Genomic DNA, 14,191 nt, shown 5'->3' with positions numbered 1-14,191 from the left:
AAAGGCTGGCTCTTTATTACATCCTACTATTGTGTTCTCACTTGTCTTAATAAAATAATTTATTTCATAAAATGTGTACCTTCAATATAAATATATTTATATTTATTTTTATTTTTTACTTCTTAGGCATTAGCTATGGGAATGATGACAGAATATTATCATTATATCTTTACCACTCTGGTAAGTAATTTATAAAACAATGATAATACTTGAAATTTTATTATTATGACATTACTGAATGGGAAATGGGTTTTGGAGTAAGGTTAAATAATATAATGATCCATACTTTTGTAGTTATACTATATATTATTTTGATAAAACCCAAGAAAAATTATCATAGAGAACTAATAATTCTTGATAGGAAGCTGATGATTTTTGAAATAATATAATTTCATATATTAAATTTAAAATACCTTATTTTTATATTGCTTTAGAGGACTTTCAGAACATAATGGATTTTAAAATTATTTTGCTGAGAAATTAGTGTTTTAGAATAGCACAAATTCTAATATTGTTAGTTCTGCTCACTTTATAAATATCATGTTTATTAAAGCTGCTCTTTTAGTAATTAAATTTGCTATCTAGTTTTTGCCTGTGTGTTGTTGGATTTTTAAAAAGTCAATATGATTTAACTTGCAATTAACAAATTGAATGTTATTTTTCTTTTATCTCTACATACCCACCATACGGTTTTTCCTTAATATCTGACTTTATCTCTTTACCAGACCAACTTACTCTTAGCTCTATTTCTTTATAGTTCATATCCTGATTTTCCTTTATTAAAAAATAAAATTCAACTGAGTAAATTTGAAAATCTAATTGGCTTTATTCAGTGATTTCTGAATTGGACAGCATCCCATTTACCAAGTAAATGGGAGCTTCGAGGAACTGTATAAAAGGCTTTTAATGGGGGGGGGGCGTGGAAAAAGAAAGTTATAAATGAAGAAAAGGATTAATTCAGGCAAGGTACCTCCCACTGGGGAATAAAGCGATTTATTTAGGCAGATTATCTACCTCCCTGGTGTTGACCAGAAAATTACAGACAGAGAGACCAATTAAGATGACATTCCTAAGAAAAGTTTGACTGCAATTAAGTTAGGTATTAAGCCATGGTTTGGTGACATGGCTTTGCAAAATTGATTCCACTTGCAGGGGTCTCGAACTCAACTCAGCATGTGGACCGCAGAGCAAGATTACAGCCGTTCGGCGGGCCGCACTAGGTCTACAAAAGGCAACTGTTACGCAACACTTTTCAGTGTCACAAAACGACCAGAAACTGTAGTTCGTGTATTAGTCTGTGGGCCGCACAAAATTGTTCGGCGGGCCGCATGCGGCCCGCGGGCCGCGAGTTTGAGACCTCTGATTGGGGTCTGTTTCTATTTAACAGCTTTCTTTGTGAAATCAGTCTCTGTCACTGATTTTTCTTCTGCCCATTTCTAAAATATGAAAATATACTCAACTTTGGGCCTTCATTCTATTTTCTTTTATTCTCTGATTATTTTCTTCAGAAATGAGATGTATTTATGGTCTCAGTTATTACTTTGTTCAAAAAGATTTAAATGTCTATCTGTAATAGTCCTGAATTATGCATCACAGAACAATTCTAATTGTTGTGGCATTAAGATAATTTAAAATTATTTAAACCTTAATGTACTGTCCTATAAATCAACCCCTCTTCTGACTTCCTTCAAAACTCCCATTGTCTCTGACTCATACATCACCAACAAATTCTACTGTTCTTTCCTCAATAGTGTCTCTAGCCTGCATATTGTCTACCCTCACAATGACCAACTGAACCAATGCTCAATCACTTGTTAACTTAAAAATCTTCCAGTTGAAGCTACCTGATCAAATTACTAAAATTTGCCTGACCTGTGGTGGCACAGTGGGATAAAGTGTCGACCTGGAAGTGCTGAGGTCGCCGGTTCAAAACCCTGGGCTTGCCTGGTCAAGGCACATATGGGAGTTGATGCTTCCAGCTCCTCCCCCCCTTCTCTCTCTCTGTCCCTCCTCTCTCTCTCTCTGTCTCTCCCTCTCCTCTCTAAATGAATAAAAAATAAAAAAAATTAAAAAAAAAACTTAGAAAAAAAAATTACTAAAATTTAGTTGATCACATTAGCTTCTTGTATTAAAACTCTCCTTCAATAGAGATCCTTCTAGTTTTAGGTTGCATTTTACTGGTAAATACTAAAGTTAACTCTGCCGTATTATCTCTATATTGCTTCTCACCAGGAGATTTTTTGTGGCCTGTAAGAAAGTTAATAATAGGCTGGTGGAGAGGGAGTGACCGCCTTCACTCATCAGCAACTTATATTTTAATCATGCTGAAATTCAGCTCTAGCATAATCATAAGATTTTAGAGAAATCAAAAGTATCTTTTAATAAGAAAAAAACAACAACTAGTTTAAGATGTATAGAACTCAGTGTGTAATTGAAGGCATTTTTAGTTTGATTCTAAACTAACTTTTCTAGTTGTTGTTTGTTTGTTTGCTGCTATTCACTTTCATGAATTCTTTTTTGTAGCCAAACTGATCTAGATCAGTTTTCCAAATAGGTTTTATGTTTTCTGATTTTTGTCTCCACTGACATTTCAAATGACTGCGTCCTTTGCCCTTTTGCCTCTCAAAAGCCTGGCCTGACTCTCACAGCCACTCAGATTCCATCTGCTCTATGAAGTTGTTTCTGACAATAAAAATTGGAAGTCATCTGTCTTGCTTCTGAATTTTGCTGACTTCTACTCTTTTACCCCTTAGTGTATATTGCAATATATTATTTATTTATTCCTTGGAAAAAAAATTTATATAATCTTCTTGGCTCAATTGCAAACATTGAAAAATAAAAATCTAAAGATCCATCATATTTTTAAGCACAGAGCACAGCTCAGGCTAATGTCTGTTGCTCTCCTCAGGGTTTTATTCCCATTATCTAGCCTGTCTAGCAGTATGGGTTCAAGGCAAGGTATGTAGAAAACCAATAGCATTGATCTTGCCCCAGTTCTCATGTTGTCAGTATGATCAGTTCAAAAGAAGGCAAGAGTCCCACATGCTGCATGCATGGTCTTATGGTGACATTCAAGTCCCCTGAGAGCTTTGGTCTCCTGTCTCCTGGGAAAACTAAAAGGCAAGGCCAGTGCATTCCCTGTATGCAGACTGGAAAGGCAACTATATCTAAGGTGTTTCTTATGGTGAAGTTGCTGGATAGGGTGTAAGACAAAGGGACCACAAGCATTCTGCAACCAAAAATGCTACCATTCTTCTTAACTTTTTTTCTCAGCTTTCATATAATTTTATTTAGTTAGAAGCCATATTTTATAAACTGTTTATTAAATAAAAAATAAAAAGAGAGGGAGAAAAACAGAAAGATAGCAATAAGAGATAACTAGCCAAGGAAGCAGGGCATAGGAAAAACATGTCTAGTCAGTTAAAAGCAAAATATTAATGCATAATACTTAACATGGAGAAGAAAGCTTATGCAAATATTAAATGTAGTTATAAATAACCTGTTGTTCTATTGGTAGAATTAGAATATTATACATGTGTAAAGTGTATACATTTGTGTTGGCAAAGGAAAGTAAATATGCTTATGTAAAGTATATATATTTGCATTTGTGAAGCATGAGGATAGTCTAGTTGAATCTTGGTGATTTGTGATATTTAACATCATTTGAGACGCATTGCATTAACTATCCTAAAGAGAGCAAGAATAAGTGACTCTTTCAATTATGCATGCCTGTGAATATACTCTGTTGATAACAACACAAACAATTTTGTCTTTCAGGACCTCTTCGCTCTTGATGTGGAGCCCTACCGATACAGTGGCGTTAACATGACAGGGTTCAGAATATTGAATACTGAAAATACCCAAGTCTCCTCTATTATTGAAAAATGGTCCATGGAACGGTTGCAGGCACCTCCGAAACCCGATTCAGGTTTGCTGGATGGATTTATGACGGTATGAATACCCACTTAAAGATCAGTTTGTATGTTTCTAAGTAAAATTGTGTAAATTATTCAATCCTTTCGATCCAAATTTTGGTTTAACTGTTTAAAGGAATGATGTCTGAACTACTATTACAAATAATTCTTTTAACAATTTTCTTTTTCTTATTTTTTGTTAATTCAGTAAGAGTAGGGAAGGCTAAAACAGATTCCTGCATGCTACCCAACCAGGATCCACATGGCAAGCCCATTAAGGGGACCACACTATGCCTATGTATGTGTTGCTCAGTTGCTCAGCAACCAAGCTCTTCTTAGTGCCTGAGGTGGAGGCCGTGGAGCCAACCTCAGGGCCTGGGTTCAACTCACTCTAATCAAGCCATGACTGCAGGAGGGGAAGAGAGAGAAGAGAGAGAGAGAGAGAGAGAGAAGTGAGAGGGGGAGAGGGAAAGAAAGGGAGATGGACACTTCTATTGTGTGCCCTGACTGAAAATTGAACCTGAGACATCCACATGCTGGGCTGACACTCTACTACTGAGCCAACCAACCAGGACTGACAACAATTTTCTAAATCAGTTTTTCATTGCAAATTTGCACCTTTGTTAAAAAGTATCTCAGGACTCATTTCTTCTATTGTAGAATTCAGTGTAGTATTATTCACTGTAGAATACTACACTGCAGTAATTTCTCTAAAATTAATTAGTGCCATATATATGATAAATTAGAGACTGAAGTCATTGCCTAAGAGTTATTCTTCTGATTTTAACTGCCAATATAAAGACTCTTTGACATGTTGGTTTCTGATAACTGATGTCATATAGATGACTTAGGTACATCACAGACAAGTCTTCATTAAGTTCACTCATTTTTAATACATTTTTATTATCAAAGAAGTTTAATATGCTTTAATAAAATAGCCTAGAAAAAGATCATGGAGTAGAAGTCAATGTTAAAGAAGTCCTTCATATACATCCTCTAATTCCATACCCTATCTCTCAAAACCAAACAAGAAAATATGAAACCACAAAGGAAATTCTTTCAAGCTTAGATTTCAGTGAGGGCTCCTTCACTAATAACAAGGATATAGTTTCCTATGTAGCCTGATAGAAGAGTAAAACACAGAAGCACAGGCAGTCCACAAGATTTAAATATTTAGGAAACTAGGTACTTATTCAAACTTAAAATAACTAACTTTTATAACCACACATATTGTTTTAAAGCAACTTAACATATTTTAAATTTTCATATATCTAAGAATTTATCCATGTTGTCCAGATAGTCAAATTTGTTGACATATAGTTGTTTGTAATATTTTCTTGCAATCCCTTGTATTTCTGTGAAGTCAATTGTGACTTTTCCTCTTTAATTTTCTGATTTCATTTATTTGGTTCCTCTCTCTTATTTTCTTGATGAGGCACGTTAAGAGTTTCTTGATCTCGTTTATCTTTCAAAGAACCAGCTCTTGATTTCATTAATCTTTTGGGGTTTTTCTTAGGCTCTATTTTGTTTATTTCTGCTCTGATTTCTATTATGTTCTTTCTTCTACTAACTTTGGGCTTTGTTTGATGTCCTTTTCCTAATTTCTTTAAGTGTAAAGTTAGATTGTTTATTTGGGATTTTTTTTTGTTTGTTTCTTGAGGTAGCCCTGTAATGCTATGAATTTCCCTCTTAGGGCTGCTTATGCTGTGTTCCATAAATTTTGGGTTATTGTGTTCTCATTTTTACTTCTTTCAAAGTATTTATTAAAATTTATTTCTTGATCTCATTGTTAATCCATTTATTGTTTAATAACAAGCTTCAATACTCTTAAATTTATTGAGATTTCTTTTGTGGTCTATACTAGAAAATGTTCCATGTGCACTTGAAAAAAATGTATATTATGATCTTTGGATGAAAGGCTCTAAAGATATCAATGAAATTAATCTGATCTAATATGTCACTTATAGCCACTGTTTCCTTGTTGATATTTTGTTGGAAGATCTATCCATTGATGTCAATCGGTTGTTAAATCTCCTGTTATGTCTGTATTGCTGTCAGTCTCTCCTTTATATCCATCAAAATTTGCCTCATATTTTAAGTGCTTTTATGTTGGATGCATAAATATTTACAAACATTATATCCTCTTGTTGGATGCTCCCTTTGTCATTATGTAGTGTCCTTCTTTGTGCCTTAGGTATAGTCTTTCTTTTAAACAAGCCTGTTTTGTCATATATGAGTATTGCTATTCCAACTTTTTTTTTGGAACTTACTCATTTTTAAAGCTCAAGATTAACCAACAGTCACACTTGACATTTTCAAGTGCTGGTTTACACTTACAAACTAGATTAATACAAAAACTGTAAAAGAAGGGTAAATATTACTATATAACGTTATTTATACCAGTGATACAAGTGAGAGAGAGAGAAAGAGAGGAAGGGAGGGACAGATAGATGGGAAGGGAGAGAGATGAGAGGCATCAGCTTATAGTTGGGGTACTTTAGTTGTTCACTGCTTGCCTTCTTGTATGTGCTTTGATGCAGGGAGGGGGGAACTCCAGCCAAGCCAGTGACCCCTTGCTCAAGCCAGCAACTTTGGGCTTTAAGCCAGCAATCTCTGGGCTTAAGCCAGCGACCATGGGGTCATGTCCATGATCTCACGCTTAAGCCAGTGACCCTGTGCTCAATCTGGGGAGCTCACACTGAAGCTGAATGAGCCTGTGCTCAAACCCATGACCTCGGGGTTTCAAACCTGTGTCCTCAGCATCGAGGCTGACACACTTTTCGCTGTACCACTGCCTCATCAGGCTTACCGTTTTTTTTATTAATGAAGGAAAGCATTCTGAATAAATTGGTTTATCTCATATTCCACTAAAACCCCAAAAATGAAGTATAAAATGTAACAAAATAATGAATTTTAATTGTATGCACGATACACAGGATTTGCTACAGGCTTGGAGGATTGGGTAATGAAGACAATAGTACCACTATTTTCTCACAAAATTTAGGAGATTGACAAAATTAGAAGATACTGAATGTCTTACTGACATCTTACATTTTTGTCAGTACAAAATTATATTTAACTTTTGATTATTGATGTCTTCTGAATTTGGTACTTATTTGGTTGATCTAATTTCCTAATTCTTTCTTTAAATTTTGTTAAAATTTCTTTTTTCTATGCTATTTTATGATAGCAAGAGAGGTATATAATTACCAAGGGTTTTACATAACTTCCTAATATTTTGCTGAAAAAATATGTAACATTGAACAAAATTTATTAATATAAGTTTTATTTTTTACCACAGAATAAATATTTTGGGGTTCATATTATAATCAAATATGGAAGAAATCTTTATGTAAAATATTTCAGAGTATGTGATGAAGTCATAAATACAACATTCATTGAATTTGTGTATGATTGATTTAACGAATAGTAAAAGGACATGTAGTATTGGCATGAATAATAGAATGACACTTTCTTCACTTTATATACCTATTAATCTTCCACGATGTACTAATTGCAAGTTAAGTTTGAATATAAATAATTTAGATGACCTAACAACATCTATTGGTTTATTAACACATGGCATTCCAATTGCCTTTGTTCGTTGACAGATTAAAAAATCAGCATTTATCTAAAGCCAATAAAGAGATAGAATTTCTATTTTAAGTAATTGTTTTTTTCCATGAAAAATGACAGCTGCAATGAAGCATTTACTTTATAGTTCTGTTACTCTTTAGATCTACTTTTAAACTTTCATTTGGTAAAGGTAAGGTTGACGAGAGACTGTTGTGCCCCTTCTACCTTGAAGTGTATAATATGTCTTCAAAGCATTGATCTAAAATCGTGCAATACAAACTCATAGTTTTATCCAGGTTCTTTCATATTTGTATTTTATATTTAAATATACTTACAGATATATATATATATATATATATATATATATATATATATATTGCCACTCGCAGATATATGAACAAATCTAACTAGACAGAAATTCCTGTTATTCAGGAAAGAGGGTTCATCAAGGGGCAGTCAATGACAAGGACATCTAGAGAAGGTGATGGCCAATGCTCACAGGAGAGCAAAGTCCAGCATCGCCATCTAGGAACTAGCAATCCTCTGAGATTTAGGATGCCACACATATGATAAATTAGAGACCGAAAAGAAGACGTTATCTCATAGTTAGCCTTCTGATTTTAACTGCAAGCTTTTTCGTCATGCTCAATTTTAGAACAATTTTATTTAAAAATTAAATCAACTGAAAAATATTACAACTACATAAAGAACTTAGTGTATAATAATATATATTATGTATAATAAACAGCAATCATAACTAATTTCTATATCAATATATATCACCGATATTTTCCTCTTTTTTTTTTTTTAAGTTATCTACCTACATATTCCACCAGTAGAGATATTCTCTTGGCTAGTTGATTCAAAGAATTGCCTGTATCTGTTATTAGAAACAGGAACGTACGCACATATAAAGTTTGACTTTAAGGACCCTAGGAGGTAGAGTAGCCCTAGGAAGTTTGATCTAAATAACGACTATGTAGAAATTCTGAGTCAAGCTCCCATTTACAAACTACTGTTATCTGACAATCTTTACTATAAAAATTACCTATTTATGAAATACATTAAAATTTTACTACCTCCTAGTGCTATTATTGCCCATGACAACATCATGAGGCAGATAAGATCCTCATTTTATAGATGCAGATACATAGAATAGGTAAGTTTTGCATAAAGGAATATCCCTGAACTATAATCAGAAGCAAATATAAAGGAACCCTTAGCACCCAGAGTTAAAAAAGTTGGGCATGATGAATAAGAAACCAGCAAAAATGTTACATTTATTGCTTTTTCTTTAACTTTAGTATATAGGGTTTCATATCAATTTTGAGTGGTGGGTCTTCTTAACCCTCTGATTTCTTTCCTAAACAGATTAAGCCAACAAAGAGGGGTTAAGAGGCAGCATCTGAATCCCATTTCTAACCCTTTCTAATGCTGTTACTTAATCTCTTTGAGCCTCCCTTGTCAAATAGAAATAATAAATTTTGGTGTGTTGTCCTAAGGCTCAAAAAGTATAATAAATTAACATATAAAAATATTGGAAACCTTCCTCAGGGCTTTTTATAATTACAAGCTATATTATTATTGCCTCTTCTTAAACCCCCAGTGTCTGATAAATGTAGAACAAATTTTGACACAGTGATTATAGTTTAAATTATCCAGTCTTATTATTTCAGCATCATTTGCAATTCTTTTTAGGCAATAATATAACATAGTAGATAATATGGTTTGTATGTGTTTGTGTTAAGTGGTTAATTGACATAGAAACTTTAAGAAGCTTTCATAAAAAATCTACTTAGTACTTGAATTAATAATCTTAAAAACACACCCAATCACAATAATTTTAAATGTGCTTTTAGAATGATATGTCCTTATTTAATAGGTTTTTAAGTTTAGTTAGGAGTTTATTAAATGGTATGCATTATTTGTTTCTTTTTTTTTAAATAATTTTATTTTTTTAATGGGGCAACATCAATAAATCAGGATACATATATTCAAAGATAACATATCCAGGTTATCTTGTCGTTCAGTTATGTTGCATACCCATCACCCAAAGTCAGATTGTCCTCTGTCACCTTCTATCTAGTTTTCTTTGTGCTCCTCCCCCTTTCCCTCTCCCTCTCCCCCCTCCCCCCGTAACCACCACACTCTTATCAATGTCTCTTAATGTCAGGTCACTTCCTTTTTAGGTTAAGAGATGGTTCTTTGGGCAGAAAATTCAATGATGAATTTTGCTTAGCTTTTTTTTAGTTCTTTTGTTTGTTTTTTGTCAGTTATAGAAGACTGCTAAGTCTATCCTATCTTAGAACAAGAACCTTGGGATGAGAATCACCTGACTATTGAAACTGAGGTGTCCTCATTCCATCCTTTATAAACTTCTAATTGTTTAACATTGCCAAGTTTCAATTACTTTATCTATTTAATGGAAACCATAATACATCATAGTGTCACTATGAAGATTAAATACATGGGTATTCTGCTTAAAGACAGTACCTAGTCAACAGTTGATCCTTCAAAAATGGTATCCATTTTCTTCAAGGCAAATACCATTCTAAACTTTAATGCAGTGCTATTTCTATTCCAAGTAAATTTCATCACTCAGAGAGTTTCTTGATACCCTGTTGTACAAATTTGACAACTGATAAGAATGCAACTATGTGAATACTACTTTTTAAAAAAATCTAAGAATAGATTGCTTACTCTAATGCACTAGATAAAATAGGTGAATGAATGAATATAAATCAGAACTAGTTTAATATCAAATTGTTGATGTCATTTCATGATACTGGTACTTAACTAATTATATTTACATTAGAAAGACAGTTCTTCAAAAATTGTAGCCTCTGCATTTTTGTGATATAAAAAGCCTAAGAAATGGTTAAGGATTTCCTGTGATGCACTAATTTTCAAGATATCCTTGCCTAATATTCTTTAAATTCACATTAATAAATTAAAAGGATATTTCAGACAAAATGAAATAAGTTGTAGGATGAATTTGCCCTGAGGATATTAGGAATTCTCTTGCTTTATTGTGCAGAGAGGGAATATTATGTTGATCTTTCATTTGCCTTTCTAAAAGAAGTTATAAATATTTTATTCATTAATCTTCAGAATACCCTCTGACCGAATTGAACCAAAGGGAGAAATAAAGTTATTAAATATATACTGTACAGATATTGAAATGGTACCAAATCAATTCTTCATGAAAAATTCCTATACTATATTGTTAGTCATTAATTTATTCTCCAAATATTTACTGAACATCTGTTACATGTAATATGTGGTATTAGACCATGTGGAGGATAAGAAATATATATATCTGCACCTGAAGAATTATCAATTTACTAAGCTAATTAAAACTAGCCTTTAATAATTAAATTTTTTTTACATGTAGTAAGGAATTTATTAAGAAAGTAGTAAGCTTAGATGGGAATTTATCTATTTTTTGTCTAGGGTAAATTGAGCCTCACTAAATGTCACAGCTAGAGAATATTACATGTCCAAATTAACAGGCTGAACAGTTTCTTTTCTGCGCTATTCTCTCACTGCACATGGCCAAAAGTCCACCATTCTCTGACAGGTTGTGATACTCAGAGACTTGATCAACTTGATCAGGTTGGTAGATGAGCACAGGCTCCACTGTATGATACTCCACATGGAAGTGCCCTCCTTAAACTGGAGTGCTCCATGCTGCTACCAGGTTTGAAGCATTCCAGAAAATGATACCACAACCCCAAAGCTGTTGCCAGGCTTGGAGTTTTGCTATTTCTGCCATAAAAATGGCAGTCAGATTGTCATGTTAGTCACCGCACTTCTTTTGCCTCTGGTCCTAGAGACCATTTTTTGCCAATTGAAGCTGCATGTCTTGTCACTCACAACTGGGGCTAAAGCTCAAGTTTATTCTCAAATTACCCTGGATTACCACTGTTCCATCCTTCAGCTTCCCATTTCCTAGCTCTTTAGTTTACATAACAAATGTGAATTTGGGAGCCTTTCCTTAGTGCCAGCATGGGTGAGTCAGGAGCCCCATATCATAGGTTGTTTGCGGACCCAACCCTCCTCTAGTGCTCTCAGGTCTGGTCTGGGCTGTGGACTCAGCTGGTGATTGCTTTCACTCACCTACCTGACTGCCTGGGCAGTCTTCATCCTCAAAGGTATCCCGATTGAAGTCTTGACTATTTTTTTCTCTAGGAGTTTCCTTGACCCTTTTGAAAATTTATCTACTTTCTCCCCACCAAAATTTCAAGCTCCTGGTCCTAAGGAATGGAGGAAAGAGAGATCTCTGTAAAAGCAAAAGCACAGTTGCTATGGCTACTGCAGAAATGCTACAGAGTTGGTCCCTGGCTGGTAGTTCAGTTGGTTAGAGCCCTGTTCTAATGTGACAAGGTTGTGGTTTTGATCCCTGGTCAGGACATATAAAAGAATCAACCAATCAATATGTAAATAAGTGGAACAACAAAATCAATGTTTCTTTCTCCCTCTCTCTAAAATTGATAATTTTTTTTTTTTTTTTTTTTTTTTTTGTATTTTTCTGAAGCTGGAAACAGGGAGAGACAGTCAGACAGACTCCCGCATGCGCCCGACCGGGATCCACCCGGCACGCCCACCAGGGTCCACGCTCTGCCCACCAGGGGGTGATGCTCTGCCCCTCCGGGGCGTCGCTCTGCCGCGACCAGAGCCACTCTAGCACCTGGGGCAGAGGCCAAGGAGCCATCCCCAGCACCCGGGCCATCTTTGCTCCAATGGAGCCTTGGCTGCGGGAGGGGAAGAGAGAGACAGAGAGGAAAGAGGGGGAGGGGTGGAGAAGCAGATGGGCGCTTCTCCTATGTGCCCTGGCCGGGAATCGAATCTGGGTCCCCTGCACGCCAGGCCGATGCTCTACCGCTGAGCCAACTGGCCAGGGCTAAAATTGATAATTTTTAAAAGAAATGATGCAGAGTTAGCTTTCATCTCCTTAAATCAACAAATAAGGAAGGAAAGATGAGAAAACCTATACCCAAAGTATTTGTGTCTTTCAACATGGAGCTAAAATAATAATAATAATAATAATAATAATAATAATAATTTTATTTTATTATTTTAGCATCACCAAGTACTAGGCACATCTGCTACAGTGTTATAAGAATTTGACAGTTTGGTAAGATTGGGAAGGACATTTTGGAGGAGATAGTGCTTGAGCTGGATCTTGCAGGTAAATTGAAACATAAAATAGCATCCTGATAAGACTAGATGAGAGCAGAAAGGCCAAATTGGAAGAAAAGAATGGAAAGCCATGAAATCATGGCATTTGTGGTAGTTATATGAAGCTATGCTAGCCTTACATTTATCTCTCACATAAATACTGCAAAATAAACATTTCTCAATTTACTGCTGATGAAAGTGAGGCTCAAATATGTTTAGTATGTTGTCCAAGGACATTTAGCTCAGAAGGTGAAAGCTGAACTTTAAGTCCAAGCCTTTCTACCTTATTCCCTTGTGTACTTCCTGCCCTGCCCTGCTCCCAGTAAGGTTCATATGATGGCTCTGTGCATTGGACTCCCTACAGGCAAAGGCAGGAAGCTGTAATTCTAGTCTGTGGACACAAGAAGACCCTGCAGGCATCCCCAAACTACGGCCCGCGGGCTGCATGAGGCCCCCTGAGGCCATTTATCCGGCCCCCGGCCACACTTCCGGAAGGGGCACCTCTTTCATTGGTGGTCAGTGAGAGGAGCACTGTATGTGGCAGCCTTCCAATGGTCTGAGGGACAGTGAACTGGCCCTCTGTGTAAAAAGTTTGGGGACCCCTGCGAGGGCTCAAAGACATGTTTGAAAGGGAAGACCTGTTAGAGGTAGGAAAGGAGACTAAGGAGACAAGGTTCAGAAGGGAGAATAAGAAAATAGGACAGACTGAGGTGACTGCAGAGATACTAGTGCTTTTTAACAAAAATAGGGGGCTGTGTAGAGGAGGTAACTTGGAAAATAGGATGGCATTGATTGAAATATGATGATAGTGATACCTAAAGGGAGAGAGGCCTGACAAGAAGTTGGAAGCCAAAATATTATTTCTCATTGCAGTAGGAGGTGAGGGCTTAATTTCTCTTTCAGAAATAAGGGAAACATCCCAGAACCTATTGCCCTATGTTTTCAGTCGTTCATAGAAAGAATGTAGCCTGTCTGTTTGGCCACCTAGACTGAGCAAGCCTGAAAGTGAGAACATTTATTTATATTGAATGTCAGTTAAAGAATTACTTCATCTTTTAGTCTCTTTGCTTCTCCTTAGTCACGCCAGAGCCTGAGGCTCTGCACCAGTTATGTCTTGGGTCTTGGGAGTATTCCTTGGGAAAAGAGGTTTTTAATTTGTGTTCTGGTCCTGGCTTTCAAGGAAAATATTACTTCTGCTAAATATTGCCTTTAAAAATCAACTTCTCATACTCCATTCTCAGCCTTAAATATTTATTCCTTTCTCCAAATTCTTTACTTTATCAAAGGGAAAGAAAAGTGAATAAGTGATAAATTAAAGACTGTGAAATACCTTTAAAATATGAACTTCTCTAACCCCTAAGGCAGGTGCACACAAATTTAACTGACAAAAAATCGTGCTGAGTTCTGTAGATTTAAATCTGCAACTAAAACTTAAGTAAACTTTAAGTAAATTTGAAATAATCAAAATTACAAGGTAAACACAGATGTAACTCATTTGTTCACTTTTTTTTTTTTTTTTG

The 14,191-nt window shown here is 35.3% G+C and overlaps 1 protein-coding gene across 4 annotated transcripts in view; it reads left to right on the top strand.

Annotated features, from left to right (window-relative positions):
- GRIK2 (glutamate ionotropic receptor kainate type subunit 2) overlaps nt 1-14,191 on the top strand; it is a 681,135-nt gene that overhangs the window by 282,716 nt on the left and 384,228 nt on the right. For all 4 annotated transcript variants that reach the window (XM_066358812.1, XM_066358814.1, XM_066358813.1 and 1 more), the window contains 2 exons: nt 127-180; nt 3,778-3,951. In XM_066358812.1, the coding sequence (XP_066214909.1) occupies nt 127-180; nt 3,778-3,951 (228 nt within the window). The remainder of the gene's footprint in view (nt 1-126; nt 181-3,777; nt 3,952-14,191) is intronic.

This window comes from Saccopteryx leptura, chromosome 1, assembly GCF_036850995.1.
Source record: "Saccopteryx leptura isolate mSacLep1 chromosome 1, mSacLep1_pri_phased_curated, whole genome shotgun sequence".
In the NCBI taxonomy this organism is placed as follows: domain Eukaryota; kingdom Metazoa; phylum Chordata; class Mammalia; order Chiroptera; family Emballonuridae; genus Saccopteryx; species Saccopteryx leptura.
This window is presented reverse-complemented; position numbering and strand designations above follow the sequence as displayed.